This window comes from Strix aluco, chromosome Z, assembly GCF_031877795.1.
Source record: "Strix aluco isolate bStrAlu1 chromosome Z, bStrAlu1.hap1, whole genome shotgun sequence".
Lineage (NCBI taxonomy): Eukaryota > Metazoa > Chordata > Aves > Strigiformes > Strigidae > Strix > Strix aluco.
In genome coordinates, this window is record NC_133971.1 from 51,740,937 (window position 1) to 51,758,449 (window position 17,513).

The window sequence follows — 17,513 nt, forward strand, 5'->3', positions numbered from 1 at the left end:
CAGGAGGGCACCTTCCCTGGTCGGCTCACTCACCAGCTGTGTGAGGAAGTTATCCTCCACACATTCCAGGAACCTCCTGGATTGTTCCCTCTCTGCTGTGCTGTGATCCCAGCAGATACCCGGGAGGTTAAAGTCCCCTACAAGAACAACGGCAAGTGATGGCAAGATTTCCCCCAACTGTTTGTTGGTGGCTGCTGTATTGTGGCTTTGTCAGGAAATGCTGTTTCAGGACTCTGTATGGTTAAGAATTTTAATTCTTAATAAGAAGCAGCGTGTGCTGTATTTGCAGAATGTGTTGAAGAATTCTTGTGTGTGGTGTTGAACAGCTAGTCTATGGGATCTGGCTGAAAAAAATGGCCTTGTGACTGCTCAGCTCATCCAATCCTCAGTGTAAAACAACTGGCTGCAGTAAACAACCGGTTTCACACATGAGTAATGTCCTACACAGGACTGAGAAAAAGCATGTGCTAAGGCTAAGAGTGAGACCATTGTAGGTGAAAAGATAGAACATGATGTAAATCTTCAAAGATTACACACTAAAGTCTGAAAGAAGGATACTTGCAGTATTCTCTGCATTCACTGTCTTGAAAGAGTATGGAAGTGTGTTGGCTCCATACCCCAGTGCTCTTACCATCCAGCAAGAACCAGCGTGAGGAACCTAATTTGGAAAACGGCAGAGACTGAGAGAATATGAGAGTAAGTGTATGCATGCTTGCACTTACAAGTAGGTTTAGTTAACAAAACACTACAGAGACTCTTTGCCTTGTAATCACTGACTTAAACAAGAAACAATAAATATTAAAACAACTATTGCCATGAGTTATTATACTTGGACTGTGCAACAAGAGAAGTGTGATAACTTTGCTGGCTTTACATATTCATGAGCCATTGTCAACAAGAAGGAAGATCAATGTGGGAAGAACTGGATGCCTTCAAAGACTGAAGTAATAGGAGAAGGGTAGTATCTGACAGTATGAGAGAAATGCATGTCCTTAATAACGAGATTTTTTTCCATGTACAGAAATAGGTTAGGAAAAAACTTAAGTGACCTAATTAATCACAGGATGATGGAGTAAGAAACGTAATGGTACTTGGAAGCACAAAAATGCTGTTCTAGACTATTTCAAAATATGCATTTCCAGTAGAGATAAAAAATACTGCCATTGGTGCTGCGGGTATATCAGTTGTTTTCACATGAATGAGGACTGATTAAAACTTAACCGGGTGTTAAAAAGGGCGCCAAGGATACTAAAGGAATTTAAGAAGCCATCCTATACATGAGGTGAAAATGTTTTTTCATCTGGCAACACGAAGCCTGCAAAGAAAATTACTTTTCTCTAAATGCAGAGGACACAGAAGGACGAGAGGTGTAGGCCATGAACAAATTCAGAGCACTACCTGACAATGAATTGTTCAAACAGAAAAAGAAATTATGTACTTTTCAGGTAAAATTTGATCAGCGGAAAGAAACTCAGCGCATGTGTCAAGAGGGGCTGGTGCTCTGTGCCCCAGAACGCTCCCACCTGTTCAATGCCCCATCAAACAGACTGAAGCGCAAACACAGGAGTACTGAAAACGTTGGATTTTGTTGTAGTTTGTCTAGGCTTGGCTTCCACAGGCCAGCCATAGTCAAACGAGTTTGCAGCACTCCCAAAGCAGGGAGTGCCCAGTGGGAGGAAAACAAGCAACCCTCAGACGACCCGAGGGAGTGAGGTTTGCCTAGCACTTGCTGGCTGGACTCTGGTGGGGTGCAAAACTGTAACTATGAGGGCAGCTAGCCCTCATTTCACTCGGCCACGCACTCACGGTGCCACCGCGGGTGTTGGCACAGGGAGAGAGACCGCCGGGAAGATGGGCCTAGGCGGAGGCAGGATGACAGCGTGAGGGAAGGGCGCGGGGACCCTTCGCCGCCCTCGCCCCGCCCCAAGCCCAGGCGCGCGGCGGTGGCCGTGCGGCTGCTGCGGGGTCCCGGCCGCGGCGGGGGGCGGGACTCCGACTCCAGCGCTCTCCGTCCGCGGCGCCGGCCCCGCGCCCGCCCGTCCACCCCCGCGGGGCCGCGTCTGGGCTCGGCGGGAGGTGGCTGCGGGGCCGGGGCGGCGCGGCGGGGCTCCCCGCCCCAGCGTTGTGCTGCCGCTCGCACTTTGCGGGCGCGGCGGGACTAGGAATCCTGGGCGCCCGAGGCAGCCTCGTCGCCGCCTCCTCCGGAGCTGGGAGCATGATGGCGGCAGCCGCTGTAGCGGAGGTGAGCAGCAGCAGCAGCAGCGATACCTCCAGCACAGGCGAGGAGGAGAGGATGAGGCGCCTCTTCCAGACCTGCGACGGCGATGGGGATGGCTTCATCAGCAGGTAGCGACAGAGGGAGGAGGTTCTTTGCACCGCTGGTAGGCAGCCGCCCCGTCTTCCCCCTCTCCGCGGCTGCCCGGGAAGCGGCGTCTCAACTTCTCGGCGACTTCGAGTAGTTTGCAGAGCGTAGCGCCCGCCGCCGCCAGGCCGGACCCTCCGCGCCACCGGTGGGGCAGCCGCCCCGCGGCGTCTGCCGCTGGCAGGGCGGGCGCGGACCTTCGGGCCGCCGGTCTCCCTTGCCCGCTGCCCCCTGCGGCGCGGCGCCGCCAGACGCAGCCTGCGCCTCACCGGGCGCGGCGGCCGGCCCAGGCCGGGCGGGCGGCCGTTGGCTCCCGGAGCGAGGTGTGTGAGAGCGGGACTCTGGCCGTGCCTCAGCACCGAGAGCGTTTGGGGAATGGAGGAGAGGGTGGACAGATACCGCCTGGAGCACTTCCACCAGGTCTGGAAGGTCACGCCTTCCAACCTGGGTGGTTTTTGTCACCTAATGCACTAGGCAGGTGACTTTTTCAAGTAAACAAAGAAAGATGGTCACAGGTAATCTAAGAGAAAACTCGTACTGATCATCTGATTTTATTCTTTACTGTGTTTTTATCAATATCCTTGTTATACAATCTCATTTAAATTCCTTTGTGACCCAGACTGATAGATTTTGGGGAGAAGGTAATGAGCTTGTACATTTGCAGTAGATAGTTGGAAATAAGCCATAATGAAATGTTGGTGTATCTGGAAGTACTGGCACTGTGTTTTGCTCAGGACTGGGTTTTCTTGAAAGGATATTTCTGGAGCTAGTCCTCTGCTCTCACACCGTAGTTAAAAAAATACTGAACTTCTAAAGGCAGAATTTGCCAGAGGTGGTGGGAACTTGCGTTTTCAAAATGAAACCTATGCTAGTTGTAGTTAGTCAGTGCCTCTGGAGAGTTGAGGCAGTGAGGGAATTTCTAAGTCTGGTCATCTAACCTGAAACATAAGAATATGACCTTGTGAAAAGGCCAAGTAAACTGCAATCCCCACTGTCATCTCTTTGGAGCCAGAAAGTTGTTGAAAATCTGTAACAGCTGGCAGTCACTTTAAAAATAAAATTTAAGGGTCATGATATTCCTTATCTAAACAGCTCCCCAAACACTCTTTTTCTCCCAGTCTAATGATTATTTTGACAGTTGTGGTTCTGAAATGTAAACTTTGAAAATGTATGCTTTCCAACCAGTGTGCTAGGATCTCTTCTATTTCCTTTTGTTACTGTCTTCATGGAAATTATTCTGATGTCTGAAAACTTAGCGTGTTCACTTAAAGCATATGCTGCCTCCTCAGAGCACACTCGCTGACAGGTAGTGATGCTTTCCTGCAATGCTGTGTATTTATAATTTAAAGACCTTACTGAGGTAGTGTGAATGTTTTGGTGCTTCATATGGACAGTTGAGAGATGTTACCATGACATAAGCCACTCCTTTCTGATTGTCTTTTCTATATTGCCTAAATTTTGTTCCAAATTTGTATTCTGTATATTTCAAAATGGGTGTTTCTGAATGTTGCTTGAAAGCTTTGAAAACTCCAGGACATGTCTGAGGAGGGACTTTGGATTTCAGCAGGAAATGGAAATAAAGCTTAGAAGATAGTGGTTGAAAGTTCTTCAGGAGATTGTGGGTCCATTGTTGAAGGTGGCTTCAGAAGGGAGTTGTGCCTTCAAAACAGAACTGGTATGGCCTTGATCAGAGAACATAGCGTTATAAATTACTGTCTTCCCTTAGATTTCTGTATTTGTGAGAAAGTAGTGAATGAACATTTAACAAATAATCTTTGACTTGAGAGGGAATCATTTATTCTTGACTTCATTAGCTAGCCTGGGTAATCAGTATCATAACGGAGTGTGTTCCTTGCTTTGTGTAGTGTCTCAATATCCTTCATGATCTGTTTTATGGCAATGACTTATGCAGGAGCTGATTTACCCAGTGGTTTTTGGATATATTTGTAGTATGCACCATCATAGTCTTACAGAATGCTCTTTCTGGTTCATGGACACACAGTGTCCCTGTTAGAAGTATAGCAATTGGGGTTTTGTTGTTTACAGTCTTAGTGTTTAGATAATTGCATCTTTTTTAATGTAATGAATTAAAATAAAGGTGAAAAAGTTACATCTGCTTTTACTCTAAACTTAATGTTGCCATTCTGTGCATACTGTTTGTCTTGTTTGTTCTTTTTCTTTTTTCATACAGGCCAGTTACTTGGTCCTCCAGTTCCCTCTTGCCCTGCTTCCTTGGACTTCCCTTTGCTCATTCTTGAGGGTAACAATTTTTTTGTTTTCTTCCTTGTAGCCCATGGAGATGGTAGACTGACTTCTGCATGTTACTACGCCTTTTACAGCAGGTTCAACATTGCAGTAAATGCCTAGGCATCTGTATAAAGAGTTGAAAACATAGCAGATAGCACTGTAAAATTGTCTGCTTCCTTGTGGACTAGAACTGATCTATAGCCTTTTACTGGTTTGAGCGTCTTTTTCAGAACTTACTTATTTCACTGCAATGGGGTTGAAATTTGCAGTTTTGCAGCTGTTACTCAGCATAAGTGGTCATATCTTTCAGAATTAGATCCCTTCTCTTCTGCTTGCAGGACTGAAGATTGGCCAGTCATTTGTTTGCATAACACATGCAGCAGTTTGTTTGTAAGATGTCTTTCTTTCCAACTTCAGAGCTGTTATGGAAAGAGAAGATCTTTATTCTTGCAGCAAAGGCAGGCATTTTGTCTGCGTGATTGTTTAGTTCATATTGCATGGGGAAAAGAGCTATTTGCATTCCTAATCAAGTAACATGGTGTCTCAGCTGTGGAAATGCTTTGTTGTGCATCAAACTGTAAACCTCTTCAGATAATAGCAGGGAAGTAGAGACACAGATGGAGAGGAGGAGCATGTCCTGAGATGCTGATTAATTTTCAGGGTCTAAATAGTTAGGGTGATATAAAAATTATAAAGCATGATTAAGTGTGTATTGTTGGTGGTTATAACGCAGAAGGAGCAGAATGATGGAGTATGAAATGCTAAGCTTGTGTCTTTGAGCATTGCATTTGACATGTGCATATTGAAATTTTGCAACATCTAGTTAGAAAAAAGTACTAAGAAAACACAAGAATTTTAACTTGTTGGTTTGTACTGAAATGGCTTTTGCTTTTTTGGGGATTGATATTAGTTGCTTAATTATTTTAACATATTGCAAGCGCTTGGCATTCTTCTGATACTTCAGCAATGACAGGTAACTTTACCAAAAAAACCCCTGACTGCAAAGCAGTCCATGATTAAGGCTGGATTCTGAACATTTGAGATCAGCTGGATCAGCCTTCCTGGTAGCAAAAGGCAGCCTTAAACACTGTTTAAAGCAGAACTTTGTTTTTGCAGCTGTAGTTGGATTGTGTTGTTATTAACAAAAAGTTAACTGAAAAAACACTAATTGCATTCATTCTACTTTTTACTCTGTTTGCTTTGAAAAGCTTCAGAATCCGATGTTACAGTTAAAAATATATTTAGCTTCAGGGGGTTGGTACATTGGAGAGGACACCTGCTGCTTTTTTTTTTTTGTTGTTTAAGGTCAGCATATGTGGCCTTGGTTGATGTGAGTAAAGTGAGAGCATGCTGGGTTTTTACAGGTGATGGGCTAGATTAATGTCTTCTTTAGAAACTTAATTGCCTTTTAGCTTTATTATATGTGTATTGTACTGAAGTTCCATTTAGCACATAATGAATTTCATCTTTAATGCAGAAGTCACTAAAAGGGTTTCCAAATTACTCTGTTCTAACTCTGCAAGTTCTAAATAAAGTTACTTTGAATCTGCAGGAAATACTTTTGCTTAAAAAATGAAGCTATGAGCTATGGAGATAATGGGTGAAGAAGAAAATTAATTTAATTAGTAAGTTACAAATGTGCTAGTTTTCTGATTTTAACTTTTAAGCATGGATAAATAATTTCTAGGGTTATGAAGTAGAAAGGTAAAGCTAGTGTTAAATTAGAAATGTTAAATGAGAATTGTCATATTAACAATAATGGAATGAAGTTCTGTTTCTAGAGATTTTTTTAAAAAATATTTTCTTCTGTGTATACATTTTTTTACACTGGGGTCAGTGTCTTACAGAAAATGTCTCATATAAAGGTAGAGTAAGATGATTAAAACCCCATTAACCTACTGATTTTGTATTGAGCTTATACAGGCCATTAAAAGGACATGCTGAAGGACTGTGTCCTTTGCTAGCCATTCGCAGAAGCAGTTAAAAGGAACTGGTTGGATTTGATCTGCTATGAGTGGTTTTAGTGGTACATAGCTTTGGAACCTATGCAAGGACGAGCTGCTACTTCCCTTTTTTATGGGCTGCAGTAGTAGGGTGTTCTCAGCTTTCTTACTGTGTATATTTTGGCACCCCCTTCAGTGCTTTTGCATCTAGTGGCCACATGCTATTAGAAAAGGAAAGAAAGTCTTTTCAAAAAGGCAAAGTATGTATCTATTGGTTGTGTTTTTAAGGGAAGAGATACATGTTTCTGTGCGCTCTGTTACTCTCCGCTACAGCCACTACTGTTAAACTTTTGGGTGGTTGCTTCAACTTTGGTGTTTAGTTAAAGAGATACCTGTTGAAGTGCAAAAGGACCAATTATATGACAGGAACAAAATCAGTGTGGGTTGTCTATGACCAGGCAAGTTACTGCCTTGGCTGTTGTGCTGTTGTTATTTGCGGTCTGAAGTCTGAAAATATATATGCTGTGTCATAGCAAGTTAGTAATTCAGGCTGACATCCAGTTACAGTTTTTGGTGTATAATTAAATAAGTTGGGGTTTTGTACCTGTGACAGAAACTGTAACAGTATTTATTGCTATAATCCAGGTTGCAAACTAGTGGTCATGTAAATTCATTTATTAACTTGGTTGAACTAGATCCATTTACAGGATTCTTTTGTTTTGGTTTTTCTTAAATTATTTTCTGTAAGTAAAATAAGTACTGCTGAGAAGTGTAAGTGCCCAAACTGGCAGCCTTGGAATCTTCTTAAATGGATAGAGAGTGGCCTTATAACTGGAGAATTTTGGAATAAAAATAATCCTTTAGTTATTTAAAATATATGGTCCTTATGTAAAACGTGAGATGTTTTAATCTCTATTGCCTGAATGTAGGCCAGACTTGTAATTGATTGTAGTATAGTAGCACAGAATTTGCCCTGTTGAGTTTGACTTGATGGGTCTTCAGGAGAGAATGTGTATGAAACAGAACTGTGAAATTACAAAAGTGCCCATGATTTTTGTGTTTAAAAAGTAGTGTAAAAATTACTTTTCCCCTAAAACAACCTTTTGCTATTCCTTTTTTTACTCTCCCTTTTAAAAATAGGTAGTTACTGCGAAGTGTTTGGCGTGAATATAGATGTTTCTTAAAGACTGTAATCTGACTTTTCTCCTTGCAGCTGTTCAAAGGGGATACAGTATACTGTAGACTGTAGTGCCATATGAAAACACAAATCAGGTTCATACAAAGCATTGTCAGAGATATTGTCCAAGCAGCATATGTTTTAAAATTCATGTATAAACTGGAGGTAGTTATCTGAATGTCATAGAAGATGAGTAAATGTTAAGCTCAAAACTGTCTTGCACGTTGTTATGAGGGGGACAAAAGCCACAAAGAAGCTACTGGTGTGGGGTAGATTGTGATGAACTTGTGAAAGGTCCTGTAAATAAAATAGGTAAATGAAACAAATGCTTAGTATTTAACCTAGATATTTAGTGAGAACTAAATGGATAGATACCGAGCACCAAATTCATCAATAGGGTAACTGTTACACTTTTACTAGAATTAAAGAAGACAGAGGTTTGGCCTTGTGTGGTTGCTACCCTGTATCTTCTGCTACTCTTCAGTGTGCAGAGGCACACAGGGTTAATGTTGAGGGGAAACATTCATTGTTCTCAAAGGGGCTGACTGCAATATGTCAAGGTCTTCAAGCATGTAAAGAACATACCTACTGCATGGCCATTAGGTTCTCCAAGTCCTCCTTTCTATTGTGTATTTCTGTGATTAGCAATTAATAATTTCCCAGTGTTGGTGGGAGTTGTCAAGTGGAGTGCAGACAACTCTGTTGACAAGACAAAAAGGCCTTTTTTTCTCAAAGGCTGAACTTACCAAAGGAGTTTTGACAGTGGTAACCACTAAGTGGTTTCCACATATAGGACAAAAGCATGAGCAGTCTCTTCCTGTCACTATTTTTTCTTCCTTTGACTTCTGGTTATGCTTTGCTGTGATTAAATTGTTTTCCTTTCATAGATAGTCTGAGGACAATGGGGGAAAGGCAGAGGAACCTGTATGGGTGTAATAATGTGGACTTAAAGTGTAATATGAAAATGATGCCTCTTCTGAAGTAAGCCCAATATATAGACTTTGCAAAAACATATGAACAAGGAGCTTTGCTATCATTTGGTTCATATATGCACTAATAACCTCCTGGAGACTGTTCTAACTTGGTTAGTTGCCTCTAAAATTATATTAAACTCTGTAATTGTACAAACATGCAGATTGTCAAAGATTTTATCAGCCTCTTTTGCTGTTGAGGGCATGAAGTTTTACATACTGTACATGCAGTTCTGCAGCCCTGTGGTGGTAAAATGTGGGTTTCACCCATAAGATGATTGTTTATGAGCCCATGTAAATACGTTCAGTCAGGATCTCTGAAAACTTAATTTCATATTTTATATAATATTATGCATGTAGATGCTTCCTAATCCTTGCAGGCTATTCTGTGCTGGTTGGAAGCAGCATCAGGAGCAAAATATGTAAATAGAAGCTGCTGTGGTTGCTCAGGTATCAGCAGACTAGGGAGTGATAAAGCCATGTATCCTACAAGCAAGAGGTTTGAAAAAGATCAACTCTGTACCAGAACAGATGGAAATAAAAAACTGCCTTTGAAGACTTGCGAGAGAAGTAATATTATTCTGCTAGCTTTGCAGGTACTGGGGTTTCAGATTTCAAAAGCAGTTTGGTCCTAGTCCTGTACAGTCCTAAGTCTGGCCGCAATCTGTTGTCCCACAAGCAGGGTTGTTTACCTGATGTGCAAGACGCCAATATATGCAGAACAGAGTTATTTATTTATTCCATGTTTGCGTGAAGATAAGTGCTAGGTGGTAATTCCACAAAGAAATGTGTTTATACACTTCAAACTGCACAAATACACATTTACTGTAACGACCACTGGTTAGTTTCTTACCACTTTGTCCCTCGCTGGTTAACAACATGCCTCATATCGATGTGAAGTTACAGTATCTTTTAATTATTCTGCGCAAACTCAAAGGATGAGGCAGGGCAAGTCTTCCTGGTCTTCAATTGAGTCCATGGTCATGGTCTCCCCCCACTGCCTTTACCTTTCTCCCAGTTACCACTTTGCTGACTTCATGCTTCTCAGACAATCATCCAGCCTTTGATGCCTTCTGAGGCAGGTTGTTTCCTTTTTATCTGTCTTTTAGCTCCTTTTCAAAGGTATAGTTGTAGGCAAAACATGCATTGTTTATGCAAAGTTGGAAGCACCTCACTCCCTTATCTCCTGGTTTCTTCTTTTGACCGCAACATTCTTAAATCAGTACCTTGCCCTGTCATTGTTCTATTTACAAGTTCATGTTTCAGAATGAGCAGAATAGGAAATTTCAGGATGAACAGAATAGAAAATTTCATAGAGATGACATATCCAGCTGTCTAACAAGGGAACATAATTTAGAAGCAGTCTGCAAAATGTCACCAAGATGGGGACAAGATTTTGCTTAGTCCTTGCATTCAGTCTGGCTCTTCATATTGCTGGGCCGTTATTACCAGGGGGTTGAAAAAGTTGTTAGACCCCAGTACAAGATTTTATTCTCACTTGAGATCTGGACTTCTTGCTCTGTGCATTCTTTAACCATCTGAAAGCTTCACACAACTCAGTTTTAGGAATTCCAGCAACAAAATGCCTGAACCTTGGTAAAAGACTCTCTTCTGAGAGGTGTAGAGGCACCCATCTGCCAACCTGATGCACTCTCTAGAGAGGTGTGCTGCTTACCAGGGGCTCAAATCAGGTATGTCACTGAGAGACTGCTGAACCTTGTACAGTCCACTGATTATTATCAGGTGCTGCTGTTTCATGTGAGCACCACCGATATAGGCAGGAGCAGTCTGAGGAGTATCAAGGACTGCAGAGCCCTGGGAGTGGCAGTAAGGGACTCACTCTGTAGTGCAGGCAGTTTTTTCATCAATCCTCCCAGTCAAATGTAAGTGGTTTGAGAGGACGAGTTGAATCTGGCAAATCAACAGTTGGTTATGGGGCTGATGCCACAGCCAGGGATTTGGCTCCTTAGACCGTGGCACTCACTCTGAGAAATGTGGCCTACTGGGAGCTGATGGGGTCCATCTGTCAGAGAAGGGGAAGAGCATCTTTGGTCATAGGCTTGTCAAGCTGGTGAAGAGGGCTTTAAACTAAAGTTGCTAGAGGAGGGGAGCCTTAATCCATCCCAACCCTACCAGCTTGATGCCAGTGCCAGCAGTAGATGCCCAGAGCCTGGAGAGGGATCATAGGTCAGCAGGAGAGCACCTCAAGAGCAGCTGTACCGGGTCTGGCTGAGCCAGAATTGGTTTTCCCCTGCTGTGTTTTATGTTGGGAGCTGGCAGGGTGTTGATAGCACACTGGTGGTGTGGCTACTGCTGAGTGGTGCTTACACAGCACCAAGGCTCTTCCTGACATTTCCCCCCCACAGTGGGACAGGGTGGGCAAGACCTTGGGAGGGGACACAACCAGGACAGCTGACCCGAACTGACCAAAGGGATATTCCATACCATATGACGTCTGCTCAGTATAAAGCTGGGAGAAAGGAGGAAAGGGGTGGGGTCACCCTTGGTCCTCCGAGGCAACCACTACGCGTATTGGAGCCCTGCTTCCTGAGAAGGCCCGACATCGCCTGTTCATGGGAAGTAGAGAATGAATCTGTTTTCTTTTTCCTTCCATGCACAGACCTTTGCTTCACTTTGCTTATATTAAAACTGCTGTTGTTTTACCCACAAGGGTTGGTTTTTTTTTTTTTCCTATCTTATTTTCTTTCTCCTCTTTGCCCTGTTGAGAAAAAAAGGGGAAAGGGGGGGAGTGATAGAGCGACTTGGTGGGTACCTGGCATTTAGCCAAGGTCAAACCACCACAGCAGCATAAAGGAATTCCAGCCAGAGAGTCAGCTTCACTGGGGGCCCAACTTAAATGCCTCCACAGAAATATGTGTAGCATGGGGAATAAACAAGAGGAGCTAGAGATGTGTACACACCTGCAGGGCCACAATCTTATTGGCATCACAGAGATGTGGTGGGATGACAGCTATGACTGCAGTGTTGGAATGGAAGGACACAGGCTCTTCAGGAAGACAGGCAGGGGAGATGAGGAGGGGGTGTTGCCCTCTATGTCAGCAACCAGCTGGAGTGCATGGAGCCCTGCCTGGGGATGGATGAGGAGCCAATCTAGAGTTTATGAGTCAGGATTAAAGGGAAGGGCAGGGACAGGAGATGTTATGGTAGGGGTCTGCTACAGGCCCTCTGACCAGGTAGGCTGAGCAGATGAGACCCTCTATAGGCACATAGGAGCAGCCTCACATTCACGAGTTCTGGTCTTCATGTGGGACTTCAACCACCCTGATACCTGTTGGAGGGACAACACAGCAGGGCACAAGCAATCCAGGAGGTTCCGGGAATGCGTTGATGATAACTTCCTTCTGCAAGTGATTGTGGAGCCAATGAGGAGAGGTGCTATACTGGACCTTGTTCTCACCAACAAGGAGGGGCTGGTGGGGAGGGTGAAGCTCAAGGGCAGCCTTGACTGCAGTGACCATGAAACGGTGGAGTTCAAGATCCTTTGGGTGGTGAGGAGGGTGCACAGCAAGCTCACTGCCCTGGACTTCAGGAGAGCAGACTTCAGCCTCTTCAGGGAGCTGCTTGGCAGAGTATTATGGGATAAAGCCCTGGAGGGAAGAGGGGCTCAAGAAAGCTGGTTGATATTCAGTGATCATCTCCTCCAAGCTCAGGAGCTGTGCATCCTGACAGAGTCAGGTGAGATCACCAGAAGGCCTTCATGGGTGAACGAGATGCTCCTGGGTAAGCTCAAACAAAAAGGAAGCCTACAGAGGGTAGAAGCAAGGACAGGTAGCCTGGGAGGCATACCGAGAAACTGTCTGGGTAGCCAGGGATTGGATTAGGAAGGCCAAAGCCCTGATAGAATTAATTCTGGCCAGGGACGTCAAGGGCAACAAGAAAAGCTTCTATAGGTACATCAGTGGTAAAAGGAAGACTAGGGAAAATGTGCGCCCTCCCTGCAAGCAAGAGGGAGACTTGGTCACCCAGGATATGGAGAAAGCTGAGGTACTAAGCAACATTTTTGCTTCAGTCTTCACCAGCAAGGGCTCTAGCCACACTGTCCAAGACACAGAAGGCAAAGTTGGAGACTGGAAGGATGGAGAACCGCCCACTCTAGGAGATCAGGTTCGAGACCATCTGTGAGGAACTGAAGGAGTTAATGCCTCAAACATTCATTGATACAGAAAGCCTCAGCACAAATTGTGGCCTTTGTGGTTAGTCTAAGGAATGAATTATCTGCCTAGTGAAGCGCTGAGTGTATTGAAGGTGCATGGCTCTGCTCACTTGCAGTTGTATAGCCAAATTTCCTAAATAATCCTTGAAGCTGGGAGACGTAGACCGCGTAAAACCTTATGTTCAGGTTAATGCCTACACTTTAATTTATTACTATAACCTTGAAGAAGAGCTAGAAGATTGATAAGAGAGAAAACACCCAACACCAGATGGAGCTAATGACTGAATAATTGCCCAGGAAACAAAAACTGAGGAAAAGGTAAAGGTCATAGGGGGAAATGATGACCGCCGACTCAGTTGGACAAAAGGGAGCTTTCCTGCTCAACTCACACACAGAACACGTGCTCCACCTATTTCTCCTCTCTCATGCAATGAGTTTATGGAATACCTGCCTCTTTTTGTCTAGTATGCAAATCAGCCGATAAGATGAACTTAAGAAGGTAACAGAAAACTTTACTGGTTGTGTAGCTGCTACCCAAGATTACCGGACCTGAGACAATGACGAAACCTGGGGTGGTGATCTGGATTCTTTGACTCTTTCCTCTTCTCCCCCTCCTTGGCTCCCCGCCCCCCCCCCCCCCCCCCCCCCCGGCTTTCCTCCCCTACTCCACTTTTCTGAGACAGCACTGTGTCTATCTCTGGGGCCCCCAACATAAGAAGGACATAGACCTGCTTGAGCAGGTCCAGAGGAAGGCCACAAAGATGATCAGGGGCTGAAGCACCTCCCTTATGAGGACAGGCTGAGAGAGTTGGGGTTGTTCAGCCTAGAGAAGAGAAGGCTTTGGGGAGACCTTACAGTGGCCTTCCAGTACTTAAAGGGGGTACAGGAAAGATGGGGAGGGACTCTTGATCAGGGAGGGTAGTGACAGGACAAGGGGTGTAATGGCTTTAAACTGAAAGAGTGTAGATTTAGATTAGATACAAGGAAGAAATTCTTCCCTGTGAGGGTGGTGAGGCACTGGGACAGGTTGCCCAGAGAAGCTGTGGATGCCCCTTCCCTGGCAGTGTTCAAGGCCAGGTTGGACGGGGCTTTGAGCAACCTGGTCTAGTGGAAGGTGTCCCTGCCCATGGAAGAGGGGTTGGAACTAGGTGATCTTTAAGGTCCCTTCCAACCCAAACCATTGTATGATTTTATGGTTCTGTTCACTGTCAGAGGGAACACCATGCAGGTATTGTGCAGTGTATATGTATGCTTTCCTAGGTTGTTCCTCATGCTTACGAAAGCCATAATCAGAACAAGCTAAAAGTAAGTAGAGCAGGGAGTATGGCTGTTCTAGGAAAGAAAAAGACTACCTTACTAATCCTGGTTAGTTGTCTTAGAGAAGTTTCACTCATTTCAATTTTTGATCTTCTATTTATCAAAAAAGCCCCACAAACCAACCAACCAACCAAAAAACCCAAATAAAAAAATAACAACCCCTGAACACTTTTATGTTGTAATTTTTAGAGTATGCACATGTACGCTTGAATTATATGTTTAACTGCCCAATATTATTATAGCATACAGTATGTGTGACAGTGTTTTTGTATTTAATTTTTCTTGGGGGAGAACATCTAAATGTTTCAGACTTATATCAATTTATAAGCTAGGCTCAGTTTTTTAATTGTTAGAGAAATTCTGTCCTTCTTAAACTGTTACTAGGAATTAAGAAGATGGAATGTCTAGCAATTCTTGAAGGATTGGTGTGGTAAGTGATGCTTTCCCTTTAAAATAACAGTTTCTTGTTATGGCAGGAGTTCAGTTTTACAGTTTCCTTAGCTTTCTTTCTGTCTGTTTTCAAAATTTAGGTATCATTGACCAGATAGCTAACATATCCTGAAAACCTATTATGTGGTCCTTTTTTTTTTTAATTTTTGAGTATGTTTTTCCAGTGAAAGTGAAATTAATTCAAGGTTAAATTAAAAGATTCTATTTAAGGAAATATTTTTTTTTTCTCCTAGTGTTGGGTTCCTTAACCTAAAAATATTCTGGATTATGTATTTTGGAGAAGAGTTTTAATATTATGTAGCAAACTGCTGAATCCAAAGCGTCTTTCTGATTTGTGAAATGAAAAATGGATGGATCTTGCATGGATGTCAGTTAATATGTATTTTTATGTGAAGTTTTTTACATGTTTGCTATATAGTCTATTGAGACTGTTAATAGAAAGTGATACTATGAAAAGTCCAGATTATTTTTTTTTATGTGAACTATTACAGTTTCAATTTTGTTGTCGTTTGTTTTGGTTTCTTTGTTGTCTGAAGAGCTAAACCTTAACCACAATTGAAGCAATAAAGCTGACTGTCTAGTTTTTAATTTCCAGTGTATCTTGGACAAAACCCATGACAGTTACTGAAGAGAAAATGGGGCACAAAAAGTGAAATTAAGCCTTACCAGGATGAAAAACATTCTAAATATTTTAAAATGTTACATATCACAGTATTCACAAATAAACACAAATAAATAGTCCTGTAACTCTTACCTACTCTGATACGTGTTTTTTTGAAAACTCCGTCTCTTCTGTGTCTTTAGTTGTTTTTTTTTTTTCCGGTGCTCATCAGCTTAAGGTGAGCAAGACTGATTTGTCGTAAGACAGTGTTTAATAAAACAATTCTGTAACAGGGTGGCAGGTGTTTGTATGGTACATGTTAGCTAGTACTTTCAGAGCATCTGAGTAGTTTTAAATGCCTAACCCTTTGGACTCTGAAAAATTCCTACCTTTGAATAGAGGCGAGAATTCATTTGAAATATGTTTAGATGGGTTGAGTGGGTTCTCTAACATACAGGCCTCTTGTTCCCAACTGTCTTCTGTGTGTCTGTCACCATAAAAATTGATCCAAATTTTGTAGTAGTTAGTAGAAAGGTGCCAGTTAACTCCCACAGAATAGAGAATATTCAGGTGTAAGAGCAGATGTGCTGGAATTACGTAAATCTTTCTGCCAAAGCTTGTCTGTATTGAACTGATGTCTTAGGAGAGACTGTTACAGTCATCTTGACTTTAAAAGTTGAATCAAAATGAGTGGCTGTTGGGAACCAGATACCAGTTTGGATATGTCCTTTGTGGGCTGTATGGGAACGGAGGCTTGCAGTGGCCACACACTGTGCAAGCTGTGCAGTCCTGTCAGTCCGATGCCTCGGCTTCATCCCACCCCAGCATGGTAAAATGGCTCTTCCGAGGCTCAGGCAGCAGGCCTTTGGCTGGGAAGTCCCTGGCAGCATCGCCCTATGCTGCTTCTCCTGATACTCCAAAATTAGCACTCCTCTGGGGAGTCCTTCAGACTGCAGTGCTAGATCTGATCTGTTACAAGAGAACACGTGTAGGCATAGCTTAATTGTATCTGTCATTCCCCTTACAAAAATTTGAATGATTTGTCATCCTTATTTTAATTTGCAACACCATTGTGAGATTGGTTTGTATCGTTGTCTTAATTTTTAAAAATGGGGAACCAAGCCATGCTAAGATTATTTATCTATTCATTGACTAGATTAAAAGCTGAGAGCAAAACTCTGTCCAAAATTGTAACTGCAAGTATCAATCACTTATACTTGACCTATGTAACGTAATTTAATTCTCTTGTAATAAAAGTTATTTCTTATCATAAGTGAAGATTTATTTTTTGCTAAAATAAATGGTCATAATGTAATTATTATTATTACACTCCAGTTTTACTGTAAACATCTTTGCCAAGAATTCTGTTAGGCAGCTTCGGAATTCCTGTGTGGAACAGAGTTACAAAGCTCCACCCTATGTACGGCTTCTTTCTGTAGAATAGGTGGACCTTGACTGTGATAATAAATTACTTCAGTGAAACTGTTCATGCAAGAACTTTGGATATTCCACTGTATCACTTTTTCATAGAAACCTTCTGAATGATGTTCAGATATTAGCAATGAAATAATACTACTACTAAAAATGCTAATATAGTTCACATAATAATAATATTATTACACGTTTCCTTTACCTTTATCCTACAGAAAAGTTTTGTACAACATAAAAAGCAACACTTAAAAGAAGCCATGACATGTTCATACTATTTGTGGTATGAATCGGTGTGGTAGTATTATGCAGTCCAACTCAAAAAGTATTTAAGAAAAGGATGGTGGGAAAGAAGTAGTGAAGTGTGAGAGTGGCAAAGTAGTGGTAATTTCTTTTGACTTTTGAAATCAGAGAGAATGGGGAACCAAGAAGATTTTGATAGTGCAGAGCAGTTGCTTCAGATCTGACTGAACTGAGTTACCCACATTTTATTTAGAATTTAATTAGTTGTCATTTGACAAATAATTATCTGTCATCCGTCAGTTGCTGGAGAAGTTATTTCAAGATTTTGTTTCCTTCTCTCTCCCCATGCCTCTTCCTTTCTAAAATGAGGTAGGGGTGGAAGATGAACAGGAAGAAAAGAGGATGAAAGAGGATCTTTTGGTGCTCTGTTTTTTTTGGTGTCTGGGCCTTTCTGAGTAGCAGCAGAATGAGTCAGGCCTGAGTCTCTCAACTTTGTCTCCTGCAGTTTATAAAAACTATGAGCATGTGGAAAGGAGCAGAGGTGCTTTCTCTATATGCTCAGGAAGATTATTTGATCTGGGTTTACAGTTGCAGAGTTGT

The 17,513-nt window shown here is 42.6% G+C and overlaps 1 protein-coding gene across 2 annotated transcripts in view; it reads left to right on the forward strand.

The window, feature by feature from the left end:
* Positions 1 to 2,066: 2,066 nt before the first annotated feature.
* The window catches only part of MCC (MCC regulator of WNT signaling pathway), a 217,678-nt gene continuing 202,231 nt past the window's right edge, over positions 2,067 to 17,513 (forward strand). For both annotated transcript variants that reach the window (XM_074813511.1, XM_074813512.1), the window contains exon 1: positions 2,067 to 2,346. In XM_074813511.1, coding sequence (XP_074669612.1) covers positions 2,216 to 2,346 — 131 coding nt within the window. In that variant the 5' untranslated portion in view covers positions 2,067 to 2,215. The remainder of the gene's footprint in view (positions 2,347 to 17,513) is intronic.